The sequence below is a fragment of the Lepidochelys kempii genome, chromosome 2 (genome assembly GCF_965140265.1).
Source record: "Lepidochelys kempii isolate rLepKem1 chromosome 2, rLepKem1.hap2, whole genome shotgun sequence".
Classification (NCBI taxonomy): domain Eukaryota; kingdom Metazoa; phylum Chordata; order Testudines; family Cheloniidae; genus Lepidochelys; species Lepidochelys kempii.
Window position 1 is genome coordinate 33,991,000 of NC_133257.1, and position 22,900 is coordinate 34,013,899.

At 41.3% G+C, this 22,900-nt stretch overlaps 1 protein-coding gene across 2 annotated transcripts in view; it reads left to right on the top strand.

Moving 5' to 3' along the window:
• Positions 1–22,900, top strand: part of ANGPT1 (angiopoietin 1) — a 212,699-nt gene that overhangs the window by 151,777 nt on the left and 38,022 nt on the right. For both annotated transcript variants that reach the window (XM_073330323.1, XM_073330324.1), the window contains exon 7: positions 10,876–11,042. In XM_073330323.1, the coding sequence (XP_073186424.1) occupies positions 10,876–11,042 (167 nt within the window). The remainder of the gene's footprint in view (positions 1–10,875; positions 11,043–22,900) is intronic.

Below are 22,900 nucleotides of genomic sequence, written 5' to 3' on the forward strand. Positions count from 1 at the left end.
TCCTTGTGAAGAATCTAAATGCATTCTTTGCATTAGTCTTCACTGCAAAGAATGCAGGGGAGATCGCCAAACCCAAGCCATTCTTTTTAGGTGACAAATTGAGGGAACTGTCCCATATTGAGGTGTCAATACAGGAGGTTTTGGAACAAATTGATAAATTAAGCAGTAATATGACAGTAGGACCAGATGGTATTCACACAAGAGTTCTGAAGGAACTCATGTATGAAACTGCAGAACTACTAACTGTGGTATCAAGTATCAGAGGGGTAGCCATGTTAGTCTGGATCTGTAAAAGCGGCAAAGAGTCCTGTGGCACCATATAGACTAACAGACGTATTGGAGCATAAGCTTTTGTGGGTGAAGACCCACTTCGGACATGCATTCAACGAAGAGGGTATTCACCCATGAAAGCTTATGCTTCAATACGTCTGTTAGTCTATAAGGTGCCACAGGACTCTTTTCCGCTCTAACTGTGGTTTGTAACCTATTGCTTAAATCAGCCTCTGTACCAGATGACTGGAGGATAGCCAATGTAATGCCGATTTTTGAAAAAGGCTCCAGAGGCAATCCTGGCAATTACACTTTGGTAAACCTAACTTTAGTAACAACAAATTGGGTGAAACTGTAATAAAGAACAGAATTATCAGACACATAGATGAACACAATTTGTTGGGGAAGAGTCAACACAGCTTTTGTAAAGGAAAATCATGCCTCACCAATATATTAGAATTCTTTGAGGGCGTCCACAAGCATAGGGACAAGGGTGTCCTAGTCAGTATAGTGTATTGGACTTGGAGAAGGCCTTTGAGAATGTCCCCACCAAAAGCTCATAAGAAAAGTAAGCAGCTGTGGAATAAGAGGGAAGGTCCTTTCATGGATCAGTAACTAGCTAAAAGATAGGATACAAACAGTATGGATAATTCATCAGTTGTTTGCCAGAAGTGGGGAACGGGTGAAAGAGGATGGATCACTTGGTGATTACTTGTTCTGTTCATTCCCTCTGAGACACCTGGCACTGGCCACTGTCAGAAGACAGGATACTGGGCTAGACGGACCTTTGATCTGACCCAGTATGGCTGTTCTTATGTTCAGTTTTCACAATGCAGAGAGGTAAAAATGTGTACTGTTGTTTTTGTGTGGGTCTGGCACCCAGTCAGGGTACCGGTACTGGAGATATGCCACGCTCTCTGGGTTTCAAATTCTGCTACTTCTGTTGTAAGGCAATGCCTGATTGTGACTCTCATTGCCACTGCCCTAAGTGCTTGGAGGAGGCTCACACGAGCATGCTGTTCTCGTCAGCCCATCTCAAAAAAGATATATTGGAATTGGAAAAGGTTCAGAAAAGGGCAAGAAAAATAATTAGGGATATGAAACGGCTTCCATATGAGGAGAGATTTAAAAGACTAGAACTGTTCAGCTTAGAAAAGAGACAACTGAGGGGGAATATGATAGAGGTCATAACATTACAAATGGTGTGGAAAAACTGAATAGGAAAGCGTTGTTTACCCCTTCACATAACATAAGAACTAAGAATGAAATTAATAGGCTGCAGGTTTAAAACAAACAAAAGGAAGTACTTCTTCACACAATGCACTGTCAACCTGTGGAACTTGTTGTCATGGGATGTTGTGAAGGCCAAAAAATTGGGTTAAAAAAAGAATTAGATAAGTTCACGGAGGACAGGTCTATCAATGGCTATTAGCCACAATGGTCAGGGACACAACCCCATGCCCTGGGTGCCCCAAAACCTTCAATTACTAGAAGTTGATACTGGACAACAGGGGATGGACCCTTCAAAATTGCCCGGTTGTGTTCATTCCTTCTGAAGTATCTGGAATTGGCCACTGTCAGAAGCTGGGCTAGATGGACCATTGGTCTGACCCAGTATGGCTGTTTTAATAGGAATTTGCTGGCCTGCCATCTACAAAGAGCTTCTTTCCACCTCCTTCCAGGTTCACAGATCACATCCTCAGCCTTCTCCCAAAGCCCTGTCAAACAAATGTGTTTTGTAGCATGCCTGGAAAGTCACTCATTTCTGCCTATTTCATACCCGGGGGGCAGAGCAATTTCCAGAGTTCTTGAGCCTTCATGGAGAAGACACCCCAGCAGCCCCCTCTTTTTTATAATGAGGGTGATCTAGCTTGATGCCAGTATTGACTACAAATGTTCCAGTTTGGCCAGGAGAGAGGCAGCCCCTCAGGTAGGCTAGTCAGAGGCTAGTCATAGCCTAGGCTAGTCAGAGGCTGATGTCTTAGGCTATACGGAAGTCCAGGAAGCTTTGTCTACACCAGGAGTAACTGTTATTATGGAGTCACAGGCTGATGCTGTTGATGTCAATGGGAGTTGCACTCAGCACTTTGCAGGATCAGACCCTTAATTCTGATAGGAGTCTGAAGTTAGAGAGCCTAATATACTTTGTGTATGGGACACAGACACACACACACCTACAGGACAGCTGGAGAATGAACTTTACAGCCATCCGTTAACCTTACCATTTTATGAAAATCAGAGATTTTTCCATTTGATTTGGTTTGAGTTACTATATTTTCTCTCTTTCCCCAAAAAATGAGCTAGAGGAAGTAGCAGGTACATCCAAAAGATGCAAATAGTTGACAAAATTTTATGCATGTGTGCCCAAATATAATCCCCAGATCTGGGTATATCGACTGGTGCCACAGTCACAAGGAGGGCACATCTGCCCTGCACAACAGCCCTCCCTGCTCTTGTGTCCCTTATAAAGATACACTGCAGTATTCTCAAGCAATACTCAAAAACTCTGCATTTTACAATTGTGATATTGCACTTCTCCTATAATATGGCCAGCATTGGCATTATTATAGCTGAGAGGGACAACTTGCAGCCTGGGATAGGACAACACAGCCATCCTCCTGCCGAATTTTGGCTGGCTGTGATGGTCCAGCAGGAAGGACAGTCTGAGGCTGCCATTGCCAATTCTATTTAGCTAACAAAGAAAAGTTGCAATTGACACTTCCTACCAGCAGGGGCCCAGTCTGATATAGCTGTGGCTCCTACCTACATCTGGCTTGGGTCCTTCCCAGACTGAACCCCAGCCCTGTAGGCTCTGAAAGTCTGCAGAGCAGTAGGGGCTTGTCCAGGACACGTGGGAACCACCAGGCACAGGGAGGCCACTGTGAAGGGAATTTGAGAAGAGGAGAAAGAAGATGGAAGGATTTGGAGAAGGGGGAAGTGACTGGGGAAGTGCCACTTGAGGAGACACTGAAGCTAAATCTACATTGCACAGTTAACCTGGCATCCAGGTCTCAGCACCCAGGTTAGCCAAGCCAGGGGCGAGCATTCCCACGGCAAAGCCATACCCACTTTGCTGTGTCCTCACCGTTTCTGCTCTCATCTGCATATGTCTGGAGGCTTAGCCCATTGGTCTATGTGCTGAGACGGCTGGAACTGTTTTCCTAATAAATTATGGGAGAACTTGTCTGTCCTTTGTGGAGGATTTGTGGGAAGGGCATTGAAAGGCTAGCAGCACTTGAGTGATTTAGCCTGCATCCTGCCTGCAAAGTAAGGAGTTTGAGGGTGAGATTGGAGTCTGAGGGAAGGGGAGGTTCTTGCAGAGATGAGACTGGGATGTGGGGGCAGAACAGTCTTGGTTCTGTACTTGAAGCAAATGAGGCAGGGTTTTTGCAAACTATGTTAAAATCAATAAGATGATGTAGTGAGCTAAGGATAAATGAGGGGAAAACAGTATGCTGCAACTTTATAAGTAGTATATTAATATATGTGCTCAAATTTCTCATGCTGGAGGCATTATAAATCGCTTTTGTGTTGGAAAATTTATTTATGTTCAGCAAGTGGGGTATAAGACGTAGAAGTGATCCACTTCTTTCAAGTATTTACTAAAAAACTTGGGTTTTAGGAAATGAGTTTTAGTTCCTGGAATGTGGATCAGATATTCTCTGAGCATAGCCTTTTATGGAAATCAACCCCTCCTTGATAAAGAATTGTGTGACATACCACTTTACTAAATAAACATTTGTCTTTTTAACTGAAATGATTACTCAGATACTTGTCGCATTCAGTGGGTGTTATAGAAAGAGAAAGCATGTTCGCATGTTCTCATTTCTCGTCCTCAGGAGAGAATCTAGTAGGATTTGTAGTGCCCAGTGATAGTAGGTATGGTATGAAAGTAAGTGGATGAGAGTTATGGTGGATATGTATTAATATGATGCTTTGTATGGTGATTGTTAACTTAGTTATCACCAGAATTTGAACCTGGGACCGCTGGAATTAAAGTATAACTTTTTATAGCTTGAGCTAAAGGACAGATTCAAAGCCTATTTGACTTCACTAGGCTTTGGATCAGGCCCAAAGCCCCCTAGCTGGCAGATATCACAGATTCATATCTTTTGAATCAAGTACCAAGGGAGATTTCTGCCACACTGGAAGCAAAATACATTTGTTTCCTTAATTTATAGTATATTTTTGCTACTGAATGGAAAGTTAAATATATTCTTTTGTTTGAATTCAGTCATGCTTTAATTATGCTTTAAAATCCTATCTAGCACTGTCCTCCCTGCACAAATTTTACTGGATAACATCTGTTTCAGGAATTGTGTTGATATGTGGCTATATATTCATGTGTCTACTTTGCCTACAATATTTCAATATGACACTATTAATGTATGTTCACAACACCCATGTGGTGGTCTTTTCAAATCAGAAAGAACAGGAAAAGTTCATTTATACAAAAAAAGGTTAGCTGTTGAATAAAGCAAACTATTATGTATTCCTTACATGTTATGCATCTAATAAATTTTGTTTAATGACATAATGATTCATACCTCACCTTACTGTAGCTCCCACTCTTCACTGGAGCACTGCAGATATTGATTGGATTACTTTTTGGTTGGTTTAAAAAAAAGTTAAACAACAGATCATAATGTTATTTTACAACTAAACTATTTTCTGACAACAAAGTAACAAGCCCAGTTTGCCTTTTTTTCACACTCCACGCACACTGACAGAGAGCCCATACAGAGCTCTCCCTTCTACAGAAATCCAGTAGTATCTGGGAAAGGGTATGAACAGAGTAGTCTTCTGTAGGAAGTGAGCTCTGTGTCTATTCCAGTTAAGCAGTATGGAAGGTAGCATTTAATGCAGGCCTGGGGAAGGGTCAGTAGATGTCACATAGGGATCTCGGAGGGTCAGCGGCTAATATTCCAACTAGGCAAAAGTAGCAGTTGTTGAAGATCTGTACTTCAAATCTGGATTTCTGTCCTTATGACCCCTGCATAAATTTTGTTTTCCCAGGCTTTGTATGGGAAGTGGGGACTTTAAGTTTTGATTAATCCACTTAAAATAAAAAGTTGTTGCTACTTAGCAAATGCTGCACACGTGACCAAGAGTGTGGGCCCCCAGGGTTCAAACCCCCGGGCTTAACTCGTGGTATTCAGTTCTGCACTGCGAGATGAAACTTTCCACAGTATGCATCCGATGAAGTGAGCTGTAGCTCACGAAAGCTTATGCTCAAATAAATTGGTTAGTCTCTAAGGTGCCACAAGTACTCCTTTTCTTTTTGCGAGATGAAACTGACTTTCCAGTCTCATTTTAGTCATTCTAGAAGGTAAATTACAATGTTTAACTCTGAACACCCAAAAAAATATATCACAGTATTACTTTAACAAACTGTTTTATCAAAATATCTTATCTTTGGTGCTGTGAAGGACATTAAAGATACAACTACAGACCAGAACTTAATTTTCAATCAGAAGAACGTTGTGCATAACCCAATGTGTTGGAAATGGAGAAGTCTACTGACCTTATCCTAAAATAATTTTCACAAACATTCAAAGTCCATTCTGTATTCTCAGCTAAGGCACCGGAGCTGATTATTCTTTATGGCTTCTGGGAAGACATCCCCGCTGTAAAACACTGAATTATTAGATGTTTTCTTCAGTGAGTTGTCTGACAGGAGATGAACCCACAGGATATACTGACTGTGTCTGGTTTCAATTTTTGTTTTGTCTATAAAAAGTCAAAGCTTCCTATGAGCATTATCAGACAAAATAAATAAAGTAAGAGAGATAATTGTTTAACGAACTTGGAGTAACATGATTCAAGTAGAATACGCCTACAGATTTTGCCAAAGCTAATAAAACTCTTTTGCACCATACTTATTATTTTTGAATAAACGTCAACTTTGTGAATTCTGAAGGTCACTTTTAAAAGTTGTCTTGAATTCAGTTTCTTTGTACTCCTGACTGCTTTTGTTATTTTGACTCTGGTAATCACAGTGCACTCAGAGGTGAAGCAAGGCAGACCTTGGGTGGTATTTGTTAACTGGTGTAAATATTATAAAATATTATAATATCGCCTCTGATTCCTAGTAAAATTGCTTTATGGATCAATGGTGCAGTGAATTATTATGATTATTATTACGATTATTACTATTATTGCTTTTTACAAAGCAGTTGTGCAGTATATCAGAATCTATAGTATTTGCTTTGATATAGGACAGTAGTCACAAACATTTTTTTAATCAAATGTATGCAATGGTGTGCAAATAATTACAGGGAGTATTACATCATGTCATTTCTATGCTATAGAGACAAACATAAACTCACTGGCACTTACTCATGAGCCCTTTTCTTTCACTGAACTGGGAGTAACTTTTCCTAAAATACAATCTTTTCTCACATGTAAAGCTTCCATACGTGACATTTCAGCACCAGAAATACAGATTCACTGATGCTGAAATAACAAACAACGGTGTGGGACAGGTGGGCACTGCCAAATTTCTAACCTATATCTGTGACTTAAAGATCTCTATGTTAATTTATATGGATAAGTAATGTTTATACTTCAATCAATTAGATGGCTCATCGGCACTTAAAATGGTAAAGAGCAATTCAAGTACTATTGTTACTCTATATTTCACAGCAACTTGCAGTGTTGCCAACTCACATGATTTTTGGTGTGTTTCCACATTCCCTGGAGTTATTTTATTAGGTGAGTCTCAGTTTTCATCTAAAAAAATAAGTAATAATTTCTCATGATTGCAGAGAATAACTAGAAAATGTGACCTGAGTGCACTCTGAAAACTCAGAACTTAGTAGGCAAATAAAAAGAATCTGACATTTACTATTTAGTTAAAGTCTTGTGATTTTTAGGCCAATCCCACGGTTTTGGGGGCCTGACTTGTGGTTTTTAAATGCTTGGACTTGGCAATACCACATTTTTGCTCCACGCACCAAAGCTCTAGGTTTTCAAATGCGCCATGCAAGATTTCTAAACCTACATCTTTAGCCATATGCATGTCATGCTTCCGAAGGGAATCTTTGACTTCTATTTGTGTCCCTAGCTGTGTAATGCTTTGCTGTACAAAAGAAATGCAAAACAGCAGACAGTTTAATTCCCAAGAAAACCCCATCCATCACACCCAGTATTTATTATGATGGTTTAATTAGTTAGGATTTATGGATTATTTAAATTACTGAGAGAAATGTCTTGTATGAAGTGAACATATCCTATTCAGCATGGCTTCAAGAAGACCTTCTCTAATAGATCAAAAATATTAGGCAGGTCAGGCTCAGTAACACACCTGATCATTTAAATGATCCTGAGATTTCTAATCTAACTTTCGGTAATACGTTACTATATGTCTTTCTAATAGGATTCAGCTTCTGAAAACTAATACGACCACCTCTTTCTTCTCTTTTTTCTTCTTTTGCCCTTCCATTAGCTTCTATTGCAACTTAATTTCCTCCAGTCAGGAGAGCAAACCACTGAGCAATAGATTTTCATTCCAATCTGATGTCTAACGTGGGAGGAGAGAAGGACGTGTAAATCCTTTCCTACTGTGAATGTGAAGAATTACAGTAGAACCTCAGCGTTCGAACACCTTGGGAATGGAGGTTGTTCTTAACTCTGAAATGTTCGTAACTCTGAACAAAATGTTATGGCTGTTCTTTCAAAAGTACATTGACTTAATACAGCTTTGAAGCTTTACTACACAGAACAGAAGGAAAATGCTTCATTTAACCATCTTAATTTAAATGAGACAAGCATAGAAACAGTTTCCTTAGCTTGTCAAACCTTTTTTTAAACTTCCCCTTTATTCTTTTAGTAGTTTAGGTTTTACACAGTACTGTACTATATTTGTGTGTGTGTGTGTGTCTCCGCTGCTGCAAGATTGGGTACTTCCAGTTCCAAATGAGGTGTATGGTTGACCGGTCAGTTCGTAACTCTGGTGTTCATAACTCTGAGGTTCTACTGTATTATTATTAAGAAACAACTTTATGGTGCCTTGAGTTTACACAGATCCAGAATATAAAAAAGGGATATGTTCCATGTCCTGAAAAGGCTACAACCTAAATAAGATAAGACAAGATACACAAACATAAGTTACAAAATAGAGCAACTGTTCAGAACAGATCATGCCTTATGGTTATTAATTATGAGCAAAAGGGAGAAGGGATTTCCTGAAGAGGTCTGTTCCAAAGAGAGCTCAGAAGGAGGATAAAATGTGTGCTCAGTGAACAATAGCAAGGATAACAAAGAAACAAAAATACAAATGTTTTTGATAAACCCTAATGTTGCAAGGCATAAATCAATCACTAACTAGTGGGGTTAGAAAGAAACATTGATTGTGGGAAGGCTGCTCCATAACTGTGCATTGCAGAGTTTACTGCACTTCCCTCTGAAGCAGGTGGTGCTGGCCACTGTTGAGACAAGACACTAAGAAGAAGAACCACTAGTCTGATTCTGTATGGCAACTCCTGAGTTCCTAGAACTGGGATATTGTCCCAGGTGTAGGAGCTAGAAAGGAAAAAGCCAAGACTGTGAGAAGGAGGGTAGGAAAGAGAAATAAGGAGAGAGGATTAAGAGCAACCTAAAGGAGAACATGACAGAGATAGGTGGGGATGCAATTATGCAAATAAGGGGAAGAAGCTTGTATTTTATTTGGTAAAATATACGTGCCAATAGTGTGGTTGAAGCAGTAGTTAAGGACAGGCACTTAGGACAGGCTTGATTATTGGGAGGAGAGAGGCCAGAAGGTTGGGCAGTAGTAAGTAGAAGATTACAGTAATCAAGGCAAGCAATGAGGAATGTGGGAAAGAGACAGATTTTGGAATGATTAAAGGGGAGGACTTTCTGAGAGATGATATATGGGGTGGTAGAGGAGAGAGAGAGAGAGAGAGAGAATGGTCTCCTTTAAGATCACCATGTCATTCCACTTATTCCATCTGTAAGACTGACTGTAGACTACTCGACTTTGTTTCTTAAAGATTAAGCACTTCATCCCCATGATTCACTTGATCTCCACTGAGGCAAGAGTTCAGAATCCCAAGGTTCAACCTGAGCAAATTTCTTCCTGATACTCCTGAGCCAGTCTCAATTAGCCTATAATACCAGTTGGCTCAGTCTTCTGCTCAAATAGCAAGTGGGTACTGGTAGATTTTAAAAGAAAGTGAGTGTTGCTGAAAGTGTTTTATAACATGCTGTAATTATTGATAGGTGATCCAGTTTGGGAATAATCGGAAATCCCTCCCTGCACTCCCAGAACATTGACATATCTTTTAGACCCCATCTCAATCCTTTTAAGCTTAGAATCACAGAATATCAGGGTTGGAAGGGACCTCAGGAGATCATCTAGTCCAACCCCCTGCTCAAAGCGGGATCAGTCCCCAGTTTTTTTTTGCCCCAGATCTCTCAATGGCTCCCTCAAGGACTGAACTCACAACCCTGGGTTTAGCAGGCCAATGCTCAAACGACTGAGCGATCCCTCCCCCCAATAGCTGCTGAACTATTCAGATAGATTTCTTTTTCTTTTTCTATTTTTCTTTTTTATTTATGGGATGGTGTCAAATATCAAAGAACAGAGTAACATGTGGCACAGAAATACTACACATAATACTTAAACCACAATTCATTGGGGGAAATTAGCTATACTCTTCATTTTATTCTCCCTTTTACTATATTTTGTACGGTTATTCAGTTTAGTTAGAAAGAAATAAGATAATCTGAATATATGGAAGGTGAATAGCACACGCAACCACCTCTTATTTATTAGTCATTTCTTCATATTTATAAAATAAATTTATAGCCCCACATGTTGTGGTCTGAGCATCGACCTTTAGGTTGAAACACAAAGTAATACAAAAGGACTGTTGAGGAATATAGTCACCTGAACCCACATCTTAACCCCACCTCAGTAGTCTGAGAAAAGATGGCCTGTGATTTAGGTTCAGAAGTTAACAAATCTGGACTCTGGTAGGCCAAGGGTGATATGGGTGAGTACCAAAACCAAGGACCAGCTCAGAGAACATCCTGCCCAGCACCTGTCCTTCATTTATATGGGAAGGCTCCAGCTCGAGCTCCTCTGTTCTTAGTTGAAGCAATATGTTATGGCAAAAGAGACAATCTAGATCTCAAACCATTGAAGGCTTTTAGATTCAAAGCAACTGCATGAATTCCAACCTCAAGTTAATTGGTAGCCAGTGCCAAATTTAGGTGCATGTAGTCCCACGGCACCACTTAATGGGCTGCAAAATATCTGCCGTCTTCAGTGTCTGAATGATCCCAAGGTGGAGGCCGATGCAGAGCATATAATAGTTGTCTAATATTTCAGTAGTAGACAAAGGAAATAACATACTACTTTGTCCTTTAAAGTGATTTTGCACCTGAAAACATCAACTAATTTTAAACCACATAATGTCCTTGCAAGGTATGTATTAATAGATCCATTATACAGATGGGCAAACTGAGGCATAGGAAGGTTAATTAACTTGCCCTTAGAGTATATAAGAAAAATGTAATGATAATTTTATAACAGTACAAATATTACACCAACATTAAGAAAAATAATTAAATTCAGTTATTTTACCAACTTTTTTCTAGGGTTTTGGTAGCCCATCTGGTGAACATTGGCTGGGAAATGAGTTTATCTTTGCAATAACCAGTCAGCGGCAGTATTCTCTAAGAATTGAGTTAATGGACTGGGAAGGAAATCGGGCATATTCACAATATGACAGATTTCATATAGGAAATGAAAAGCAGAATTACAGGTAAGCACGTATTGATGTTCTGTTGCCATTGGGTATTAGATCTTGTTCACTGTTTGCAAGTGAAATAAGTGAAAGGATAATAATGTAGTATTAAGTTGCATCCAACTTTTAAATTAAGAGTACAAATATAAACCAAAAATGCAATTTTCCAGAGATAGAAATTGAGAGAGAAAAAGTATTACGTGTGACAACAAACTGTATGGCACAAGGGTCAGGACACTCTGAAATTTGTTAGCATTTGGTGAGCAATGGCCCTTATCTGGTAGCCTACTACCCCATCCTGAAAATCTTGCTAAGGAGAACAACCAGCCAGCACCCCTTGAGGACTCTGGGGAGAGGGTCTACTGTTGGTAGGTGTTAGGCCCTTGCCTCTACCCCAGGAGTCTGCAAAGATAAAGTTAGGGGTTTCTGGACTCTGGAGGTTCCTGGGAGGGGAAGGCATTGAGGTTTTGTTATTTGAACTTCTAAATAAATTGGCAACCATTCATTGCCCACCACTGTGAACAGACCTTTCAGGTTCCAGTTTGTGTGGCCCTTAGTCTGTAAGGCTCATTCTCCAACTCGTATTAACAGTGTGGACTTTTCCACCGTCTGTCTAAGCAGGACTATAGCTCCCAGGACCCTGTCCATTCTTGTAATTTATTTCTAAGACTTCAAGCTTCAATTTTGCTTCAGTATTCCTGAAAGGGAGAAACCAAACTGAGATGAGATCCTGATTTCACCATCCAACAGACCCATTTAAAACTTACCACATTTTTTAGCATATCCAAAATCAGCTGTGCCTGCACAACTTAATCTAGACTGTGCTGGTCCCAATGATTTCATATCCATCCCTCACATCTTTTCTAAGCCTAAAATGTCTGCAGACCAAGCCAAGATCTTTATTTCTCTGGGAATGTTGGTACTTAAGTGTTATGGTATCTTAACCCTCAGCAACCAATGGAAGAGTTAGTATACTGTTTCTTAGCAAATTCAGTGAGATACTGGGCACCTTAGGAGTTCCTGTGTTCAGCAACAGGTGATTTGTCATGCTCTGTCACACAGTTTCCTTCCTCTGTAATATAAGCTCCTCTCCTAAACCCTGGTATTTGAAGAACCCCATTCCTACCATGGTCTCCATATGGGTTGGCTACACTGCCCCAAAGTTCGGACTATGGGCATGTGAATATCAGTGCACGCCAATGTGGTCTGCTGTCCCCCATGTGCACACAAAATGAAAGGTTCCTAGTTTGCTTTAACAAAGTCCTCTTCACACTCAACTACATTAATGCAAACTAGGAACCTTTTAATTTGTTCCCACAGTGTCCACATGGGGGAGTTACAGAGCAGTGCTTTGGTGTGCCCCCAACTAAGAAGTTACCTACTACAGGACAGGCCTAACAAAGAAAATAACAGAACGCCACTAGCCGTCACCTTCAGCCCCCAACTAAAACCCCTCCAATGCATTATTAAGGATCTACAACCTATCCTAAAGGATGACCCAACACTCTCACAAATCTTGGGAGACAGGCCAGTCCTTGCCTACAGACAGCCCCCCAACCTGAAGCAAATACTCACCAACAACCACATACCACACAACAGAACCACTAACCCAGGAACTTATCCTTGCAACAAAGCCCGTTGCCAACTGTGCCCACATATCTATTCAGGGGACACCATCACAGGGCCTAATAACATCAGCCACACTATCAGAGGCTCGTTCACCTGCACATCCACCAATGTGATATATGCCATCATGTGCCAGCAATGCCCCTCTGCCATATACATTGGTCAAACTGGACAGTCTCTACGTAAAAGAATAAATGGAACGGCTGTTACTCTGAAACTTGGTGTGCACTGCTAGTCATGCCCCGTAGTCTGAACTGCAGGGTAGTATAGACAGAGCCATAGACAGTTTACACTATCCTCACATGTATTTTTTTTAATTATATGCATCCAGGAACCACGGTCTATCTTAACAGTTTGAGGATTTTACTGCTTGATTAGGCAAAAAAGGATACAGGTCCTTCAAAGAACTGATAAAGTTCTACCGCAGAAAATAACATTGAAGACTATAGATTTTACTAAAATCTCTCAAACTTTCAACCCAAGGTGCAGCTGCAAGTGAGGAGGGTAGACAGAAGCTAGATTATATTGCAAAGGATTTCAATGCAGATGAAATAATAGTTCTATAAACCAATGGCTAGGCCTTGATAAGAATATTGAACATATTAATGTAGTAATACTACAAGTTATTATACCTTGAAAAAGCTATGAGTTTATTATACATAGTTGCAACTCCTCCAGTTTTCTATCAGGACTTCCAATAGCACTGAGAAGGGGAGATCAGTAAAAAAGAAAGAACACACTAAAATTCAGAATCGCTTATAGAGAATAGTAACATATATGACTTATGTGGTTTAAAACAATTTAGTAATAAAAAGACTACTTTCTTTGGGCAGAGAGTAAAGCCAAGAAGAAGGGAAATGAGTTTGAAATATATCCTGAATAATAAAAGGCAAAACATCCAGCAAGTGAAAGAGCTGAGAGAAATGATGCATAATGTTCTTAAATTGTTGTCCAAAGGGTGCACATTTGGGTACCTAAAGTTAGACTCCTCAATCCATATTCAGTTGCCTAAATGAAAGTAGCCTAAGCTTCAGAAGTGCTGGGACACCACAATTCTCTTTGAACTTCCAGTGATGGAGAAGTTGCATCTACTTTGCACTTTCTCCGGATAGAATTCTGCATCTAAGTGGTACATGAAGCCTTATCTGCCCCTTTGAATATGTTAGTTGACATATTATATCAAGGACCGGACGTTTCATTTACAATTCTCCTATGTAAAATTAGTCCCTGTGTGGAGAAAAGGATGCTACTGAAATCTCAAAGGACAGCTACAGGGAAATAAGACTGTTATTCACGATCTAGATAATTTGCTCTATTATTTTATCAGAAAGAGTGGTTAGTGGACCTCATTAAGGTATAATAAATAAAAATAATGTATAGTGTCTAATGGAATATGAATGACAGAGGCTTCAAGACTGGGTGAACTACTGCCAAACAGAAGAACTAGAAGGTATGAATTTAGGAGGAGGGATGGGCACCAAAAGAATTCAAGTGAAATTTCTTTAATTGAGATAACAGATCAAATACATTTAAAAAGAGCAGCAATGGGAGCAACCAATAAAAAACAGTTTTAAAAGGAGTTGGACAAGTAATTGAAAAGGGAAAGTACTTGTGGTACAACTATTGCCTCAAAAGGAAGGGTCATTCCAGACATTCCTTTTTATCCTGAAAATGTCTGTACTATTCAGCTCCAAGTACTTTGCACCTTTCAGTGAATTCTGCCACTTGTGAAATGAAACACCCTCCCTCATTCCTTTAATTATTATTGTTTATGGTAACACTCATGATGTGCTAAGCACTTCCCAGACATTCGAGAAGAGGCAGTCTCCCACTCTGAGGAACTCTTCCTGTCAGGATGTAGACAGACAAGTAAAGAGAGGATCAATAAATAGGGATTGGTAATTTTTGTACAAGTTGTCTGGATTCATTGTAGGGGAGCATAGCAGAAGTGAGTCTTTAAGAGAGGTTTATATAGGGGCTGGGCAAAGAGCTCAATCTATTTAGCTTAACAAAGGGAAGGTTAAGTATCTACCTGGGAGCAAATATTTAAAAATGGGCTCTTCAGTCTAGCAGAGAAGGGTATAACATGATCCAATGGCTGGAAGTTGAAGCTAGACAAATTCAGACTGGAAAGAAGGCATACATATTTAACAGGGGGAGTAATAAACCATTGGAACAATTTACCAAGGGCCAAGGTGGATTCTCCATCACTGATAATTTTTCAGTCTTGACTGGATATTTCTCTAAAAGATCTGCTCTAGGAATTATTGTGGGTTAGTTCTATAGCCTGTGTTATACAGGAGATCAGACTAGATGATCACAATGGTCCCTTCTGGCCCTGGATTCTATGAATTGTGTGACATGCTCACAAATGGGGGAAAAGGTGGGGATGAATCCTTGCCAGGTGAGGATAAGCAGGAAAGGGCAGAGTTACACAGGCTGAGATCCTCAAAGATTTGAAATTTGAAAGCAAAGCGAGTCAGGTGCCTAATGCCTAATACCTTTGAGGATCTGGGCTATAGAGCTTTGAAAGTACTGTCAAGAAAGGTAGATTTGATGAGATGGCATCTGGGGAGCCAGCAGAGGGATTCGAAGGGAGGAGTAACATGATCAAATCAACAGGCAAGAAAGATGGCTGTGTGGCTGCATTTTATATAAACTGAAGGGGTGCAATGTGTGTTTCTGGGAGCTTAGAGGCAGACTGCAAATGTTCATTTAAATTTCATTTACATCTGTGTTGGGTGAGATTTTGCAGAGAGCTACTGACAGACCAACAGCTCTTGATAACTCTGTATTCACTTATCTTGTGTGATGACAGAACCACACAGAGAATGTTATAAAGAGCCAGACTCTGTCTGTGACAAGGTAAAACAGCAGCCTGGAAAGGGTTGAAAGATCCCTGCCTATCACATGGCTGAGTGAGGTATATAAAGAGGAGGAAGGTAGGTACAGGATGTGGCAGAGAAAGTGTGTCCTCATTACCCCTGGGTGGCTGAGGCAGCAAAAAGCCTTTGGGGATTGGGACCTGCACATTTCAGTTGAGTTGTTTTATTTATTTAGAATTGTTTAAATCCTTTGTTGCAAACAGTAAAGTGTGCCCTGAGGAAAGGGGCTTTAAAGGAGTGGGCATGGCATTTGCTTCCCTTCCCAGCTGATGAAACGGCCCACCAGCATAAAAGGCTAGATCCACAAAGGGACTTAGGCATCTAACTTCCACTTTAGGCACCTAAGTACAACATTTGGTGACACTGATATTCTGAAAACCCCTACTCAGCAGCCACCTAAACCTGGAGGTGCCTAAATGACCAGCAGAAATTCAGGCATCTAGGAAAAGTCACCTAGGCACCTGAGTTGCTGACAGTAGGTATGCACAAAACTGCCTAAGTCCTGCAAACTACTTTCAACCTTAGCTCTGGTTTAACAAACTTTTTAATTTGACTCTGGAAATACACACACACACACACACACACAGAGTATGTGTATATATACACTCATTCTGTAGATGTGGAGAGAAAGAGAGATTGGAGATTTTTTTTTAATATATGAAGTTTGATATGCAGTTGATGGACTGCAGAGTAGAATAGGAAAACCTTCCAAAATGACTCTAGGTCTCCAGGGTTAAAGTAACATGGAAAATTTTAGGAAAGTACCCCTGCTTTCATTTAAAAAAAAAAGGAGCTCTTTTGGAAACCTGAACCGGGTTACACCAACATGACAACAATTGTTAAATTTGATCCATGAAAAATCCTCTTGCTGCACATGAAAAACAAAAGGGCCATGTTTCAAAAGTGCAGCAGTGATATTAAAAATAGAGTGTGGGCTGCATCTTTTCACTCAAAAGGTAAAGAACTAGGCAGCCAGGGCTGAATTCTGCAGTTCTTACTCAAGCTAAACTCTCATTGAAATCAGTGACTTGAGTAAGGGCTACAGGACTGCGTCCTAGTTTACCCAACATCCCAATTTAGGAGTAGTTTGTGCATGGCCATCATGCAGGAGCATGAGGAGACAGGAAGGTGCACAAGTCCTACTAGTCCCTATTTGTGGCCTGTTTAAGAGCCAATACATTGAAGTCCCTATTCTCAGGGGAACACAGGGATAGTTCTATCCCCACTCTCAGGGAGCATGCAGTGCTCCAAAAGAGGAAAGAAAGCATGGAGAGGAAATAGGGCCATATCCTTCCACATTGGTTCATGAAGTTTCAAACCAGCTCATCCATTTTTCCTCGCATGTATCTGAATACTTAACAAAAGTCAACTAGTGGGAAGCTGACAGTGATTGAAATGATTGAAATGAAGCCAGTGATATGCAAATCTCAGTGGCTATTCATATTTGACAAATTTGCTTGAGTGCCTACTCCATACAAATATATGTCTACAACCATTTTATAAAACAAAACAATGTGTTGGTCTCTTTGAGAGGTTATTATAGGAACTCAACTTGCAAAGCTTCCAAAAACATAGAAACACTCTTATTTTCTTTGCCAGCATCACAGTCTCTGATGGTTATAAAAGCAGCCCCGAATCCAAGCCAAGTGAAAGCTTCGTTATTGAATCCTAAATAGCTGGCCACCCATTGCAGAATGGTTTTGTCCCTTAATCCGAGAAACCTGCCTTTACTGAGTTAAATGATGCCTATATAAAGTTGAAAAGCACAGTTCTCAGCCTCTCTCACACAATTCCTTTCCTTCACAGTTGTTAGACATTTTTCACGTTTTCTCTCAAAACATCAAACAAGGAGCAGTCTACCTTTCCATAACTTCAGTAACTATTAATCTGCAGTCATTCTGCCAAGCAAATTAGCTGTTTTGTTTGTGAGCCATTAGGAATTCCTGATGATGACCACGTTACTCTCTCTGCTTATTCAGCACTGTAAATGTAAGCAAACATAGGCCAGCTACATTCTAACTTGCTTACTTTCAAATAACACCCATGCAGTCTGAAATAATAACCAGAAATAAATTAGCTTCCAAGTTGGTCTGGGCATTAGATCAAGGAAACCTAAAATAGAAAAAGGATAATGAAAGTATGGGAAAAACTCAAGAGGTGGAACATCTTTTGTTAATGTTGCAGTAATACCTTTTACAGGCAGGAGGAGGGCAAAAAATAATAAGGTTCCAGGTCCAGCAATTGAATGTAGTAAGTTATGTAAGAATACAAATACCACGAAGTGATGAATTGTGTCCAAGAAAATACGGAAAATAATTTTTCATGTGTTTTTTTCTAAAATCCAGCTTCAACATTAGGCAAAGTTTGAGTCAGCCTGAATTGCTCCCATTTGGTGTTTTCAGAAGAGCTCTGTTTTTTCTCTCAGCTATTTGTATTCTTTCTACTTCTTTTTATTAGTCTAAAGAATATATGATTGAAAAAAGGATAATGCTCAGCATATGTATGTGAAAAATATATTTGTTTCCCTTTGTTTCCATTTCAAAATGATACAGCTCCAAGAGAGTTTCTGGGCAGGCAAAATAAAATATATGTAAATACCCCAGATGATGACTATAAAGAAGAAAAGAAAAAGATTAGAATATAGGTATCTAGCTGTAAACATATTATGTTAAATAATAACTTACATGTGGTAATCAATTATTCAAAAAGAAACTTGGCGGTAGAACGAAGTACAAGAGGTGACAAAAGATAAGAGAAAAAAGCTTGAACTCTGGCAAAGGAGTAAGGAGCAAACAAGACCTGGAGGAATACAATGAGTATAAAGAAATTGGCCAGGAATATAGTTGCAAAAACAAAAGCAAAGGTCTTTGAGGAACTTTATACAAGACTTGGAACAATGGAGGGGTGGGGAAGTGTGTATAGACTGGCGAAATCATGGGACAGAAGTACCAAAGATATAGAGCAGGGGTGGGCAGACTACAGCCCATGGGCTGGATCCAGCCTGCGAGCCATTTTAAGCCAGCCCGCGAGCTCCTGCTGGAAAGTGGGGTCTGCAGCTTGCCCTGCTCTGGTGCTCCAGCCAGGGCTCTGGGTCAGGGGCCACACCACGCGGCATGGCCCCACTCTGGCGCTCCGGCCAGGGCGTGGGGTTGAGGGCTGCACCACGTGGCTTGGTCCCACTCCGGCACTCCAGCCGGGGCACAGAGTTGGGGGCCACCCCACTCAGCTCCTGGAAGCTGTGACAGGGCTCTGCTCTGGCGCTTCAGATGGGGTGCAGGGTTGAGGGCCGCACCATGCGGCTCCCGGAAGCAGCCGCATGGCCCCACTCTGGCACTCCAGCCAGGGTGCAGGGTGAGGAGCCACACCAAGCGGTTCTGCCCCGCTCCAGAGCTCCAGCTGGTGCACAGGGTTGGAGGCAGCAGCATGCAGTATGGCCCCACTCCGGCACTCCTGCTGGGGCGCAGGGTCAGGGGCTGCCCCATGCAGCTCCTGGAAGCCACAGCGTGGCCCTGCTCCAGTGATCCAGCTGGGGCGCAGGGTTGGGGGCCGCACCATGCAGCTCCTGGAAGCCGCGGCGTGGCCCCGCTCCGGTGATCCAGCTGGGCTGCCACTGCTTCCAGGAGCCACTTGAGGTAAGCACCGCTCGGAACCTGCACCCCTGAGCCTCTCCACACACCCCAACCTCCTGCCCCAGTCCTGATCCCCCTGCCACCCTCCAACCCCTCAATCCCAGCCCGGAGCACCCTCCTGCACCCCAAACCTCTCATCCCCAGCCCCACCCCAGAGCCCGCATCCCCAGCTGTAACCTGCACCCCTGCGCCCCTGCCCCAGCCCTGATCCCCCTCCCACCCTCCGAACCCCTTGGTCCCAGCGCAGAGCACCCTCCTACACCCCAAACTCCTCATTCCCAGCCCCACCCCAGAGCCCACACCCCTAGCCAGAGCCCTCACCCCCTCCGACACCCCAACCCCAATTTTGTGAGCATTCATGGCCCACCATACAATTTCTATTCCCAGATGTGGCCCTCAGGCCAAAAAGTTTGCCCATCCCTGATATAGAGGAAGTGAGTTTAATCAAAGATGAAACAGATATGGTGTTGACTGGTGGAAGATACATAAAGGATCAACGGAAAAGGTATTGCCAATTTAGAGAAGAACAGGGATATCCTACAGGAGGATTAATCCAACTGATTAAGAGAGCTTTAAACTAGGAATTTGGGGGAGACGGTTGGGAGATGTCCAGGTAATCTCCACACTGGATTTTAGCATTGAGAGGGAATAAAACGAAGTAAGAAAGGATACAGCCGTGGGTAGGAGAATGTACATAAGGAGGAAGGGCAGTGTGGATACCAGTCTAATAGGTTCTGACTGTAGAATGACCGTGCCTAATAGGGTACAGAATGTGAGCGAGGCCAAACAGCAAAAATTAAGAGGTTTGTACACTAATGCGAGGAGCCTAGGTAACAAAATGGAGGAACTAGAGCTACTGGTGCAGGAAGTGAAACCAGATATTCTAGGGAGAACAGAAACATGGTGGAATAGTCGTCATGACTGGACTACAGGGATTGAAGGGTCTGTGCTGTTTAGGAAAGACCGAAATAAAGGCAAAGGTGGGGGAGTAGCATTGTATATCAATGATGAGGTAGACTGTAAAGAAATAAGAAGCGATGGAATGGATAAGCCAGAGTCTGTCTGGGCAAAAATCACATTGGAGAAGAAAACTATTAGAGCCTCCCCTGGGATAGTGCTTGGGGTGTAGGAGGGTGCCGGGATCTAATTTGGATACGGATAGAGCCCCTTTTAATGTTTTTAATAAAGTAAATACTAATGGAAACTGTGTGATCATGGGAGACTTTAACTTCCCAGATATAGACTGGAGGACAAGTGCTAGTAATAATAATAGGGCTCAGATTTTCCTAGATGCGATAGCTAATGGATTCCTTCATCAAGTAGTTGCTGAACCGACTAGAGGGGATGCCATTTTAGATTTGGTTTTGGTGAGTAGTGAGGACCTCATAGAAGAAATGGTTGTAGAGGATAATCTTCACTCAAGTGATCATGAGCTAATTCAGTTCAAACTGAACAGAAGGATTAACAAAAATAAATCTGCAGCTAGGGTTTTTGATTTTAAAAGGGCTGACTTTCAAAAATTAAGGAAATTAGTTAGGGAAGTGGATTGGACTGAAGAATTTATGGATCTAAAGGTAGAGGAGGCCTGGAATTATTTTAAATCAAAGCTGCAAAAGCTATAGGACGCCTGCATCCCAAGAAAGGGGAAAAATTCATAGGCAGGAGTTGTAGACCAAGCTGGATGAGCAAGCATCTCAGAGAGGTGATTAAGAAAAAGCAGAAAGCAACAGGGAGTGGAAGAAGGGAGGGATCAGCAAGGAAAGCTACCTTATTGAGGTCAGAACATGTAGGGTTAAAGTGAGACAGGCTAAAAGTCAAGTAGAGTTGGACCTTGCAAAGGGAATTAAAACCAATAGTAAAAGGGTCTATAGCCATTTAAATAAGAAGAAAACAAAGAAAGAAGAAGTGGGACTGCTAAACACTGAGGATGGAGTGGAGGTCAAGGATAATCTAGGCATGGCCCAATATCTAAATAAATACTTTGCCTCAGTCTTTAATAAGACTAAAGAGGATCTTAGGGATAATGGTAGCATGACAAATGGGAATGAGGATATGGAGGTAGATATTTCCATATCTGAGGTAGAAGCGAAACTCAAAGAGCTTAATGCGACTAAATCGGGGGGCCCAGATAATCTTCAGCCAAGAATATTAAAGGAATTGGCACATGAAATTGCAAGCCCATTAGCAAGAATTTTTAATGAATCTGTAAACTCAGGGGTTGTACTGTATGATTGGAGAATTGCTAACATAGTTCCTATTTTTAAGAAAGGGAAAAAAGGTGATCCGGGTAGCTATAGGCCTGTTAGTTTGACATCTGTAGTATGCAAGGTCTTGGAAAAAATTTTGAAGGAGAAGGTAGTTGAAGTCAATGGTAAATGGGACAAAATAGAAGATGGTTTTACAAAAGGTAGATCGTGCCAAACCAACCTGATCTCCTTCTTTGAGAAAGTAACAGATTTTTTAGACAAAGGAAACACAGTGGATCTAATTTACCTAGATTTCAGTAAGGCGTTTGATACCGTGCCACATGGGGAATTATTAGTTAAATTGATTGGGGATTAATATGAAAATTGAAAGGTAGATAAGGAATTGGTTAAAGGGGAGACTACAACGGGTCCTACTGAAAGGTGAACTGTCAGGCTGGAGGGAGGTTACCAGTGGAATTCCTCAAGGATCGGTTTTGGGACCAATCTTATTTAATCTTTTTATTACTGACCTTGGCACAAAAAGTGGGAGTGTGCTAATAAAGTTTGCGGATGATACAAAGCTGGGAGGTATTGCCAATTTAGAGAAGAACAGGGATATCCTACAGGAGGATCTGGATGACCTTGTAAACTGGAGTAATAGGATGAAATTTAATAGTGAGAAGTGTAAGGTTATGCATTTAGGGATTAATAACAAGAATTTTAGTTATAAGCTGGGGACGCATCAATTAGAAGTAACGGAGGAGGAGAAGGACCTTGGAATACTGGTTGATCATAGGATGACTATGAGCTGCCAATGTGATATGGCCATGAAAAAAGCTAATGCCGTCTTGGGATGCATCAGGAGAGGTATTTCCAGTAGGGATAAGGAAGTTTTAGTACCGTTATACAAGGCACTGGTGAGACCTCACCTGGAATATTGTGTGCAGTTCTGGTCTCCCGTGTTTAAGAAGGATGAATTCAAACTGGAACAGGTACAGAGAAGGGCTACTAGGATGATCTGAGGAATGGAAAACTTGTCTTATGAAAGGAGACTCAAGGAGATTGGCTTGTTTAGCCTAACTAAAAGAAGGTTGAGGGGAGATATGATTGCTCTCTATAAATATATCAGAGGGATAAATATCAGAGAGGGAGAGGAATTATTTAAGCTCAGTACCAATGTGGACACAAGAATAAATGGATATAAACTGGTCATTGGGAAGTTTAGACTTGAAATTAGACGAAGGTTCCTAACCATCAGAGGAGTGAAGTTTTGGAATAGCCTTCCAAGGGAAGCAGTGAGGGCAAAAGATCTATCTGGCTTTAAGATTAAACTGGATAAGTTTATGGAGGAGATGGTATGATGGGATAACACGGTTTTGGTAATTAAATATTCATGGTAAATAGGCCCAATGGCCTGTGATGGGATATTAGATGGGGTGGGATCTGAGTTACTCAGGAAAGAATTTTCTGTAGTGTCTGGCTGGTGAGTCTTGCCGATATGCTCAGGGTTTAGCTGATCGCCATATTTGGAGTCGGGAAGGAATTTTCGT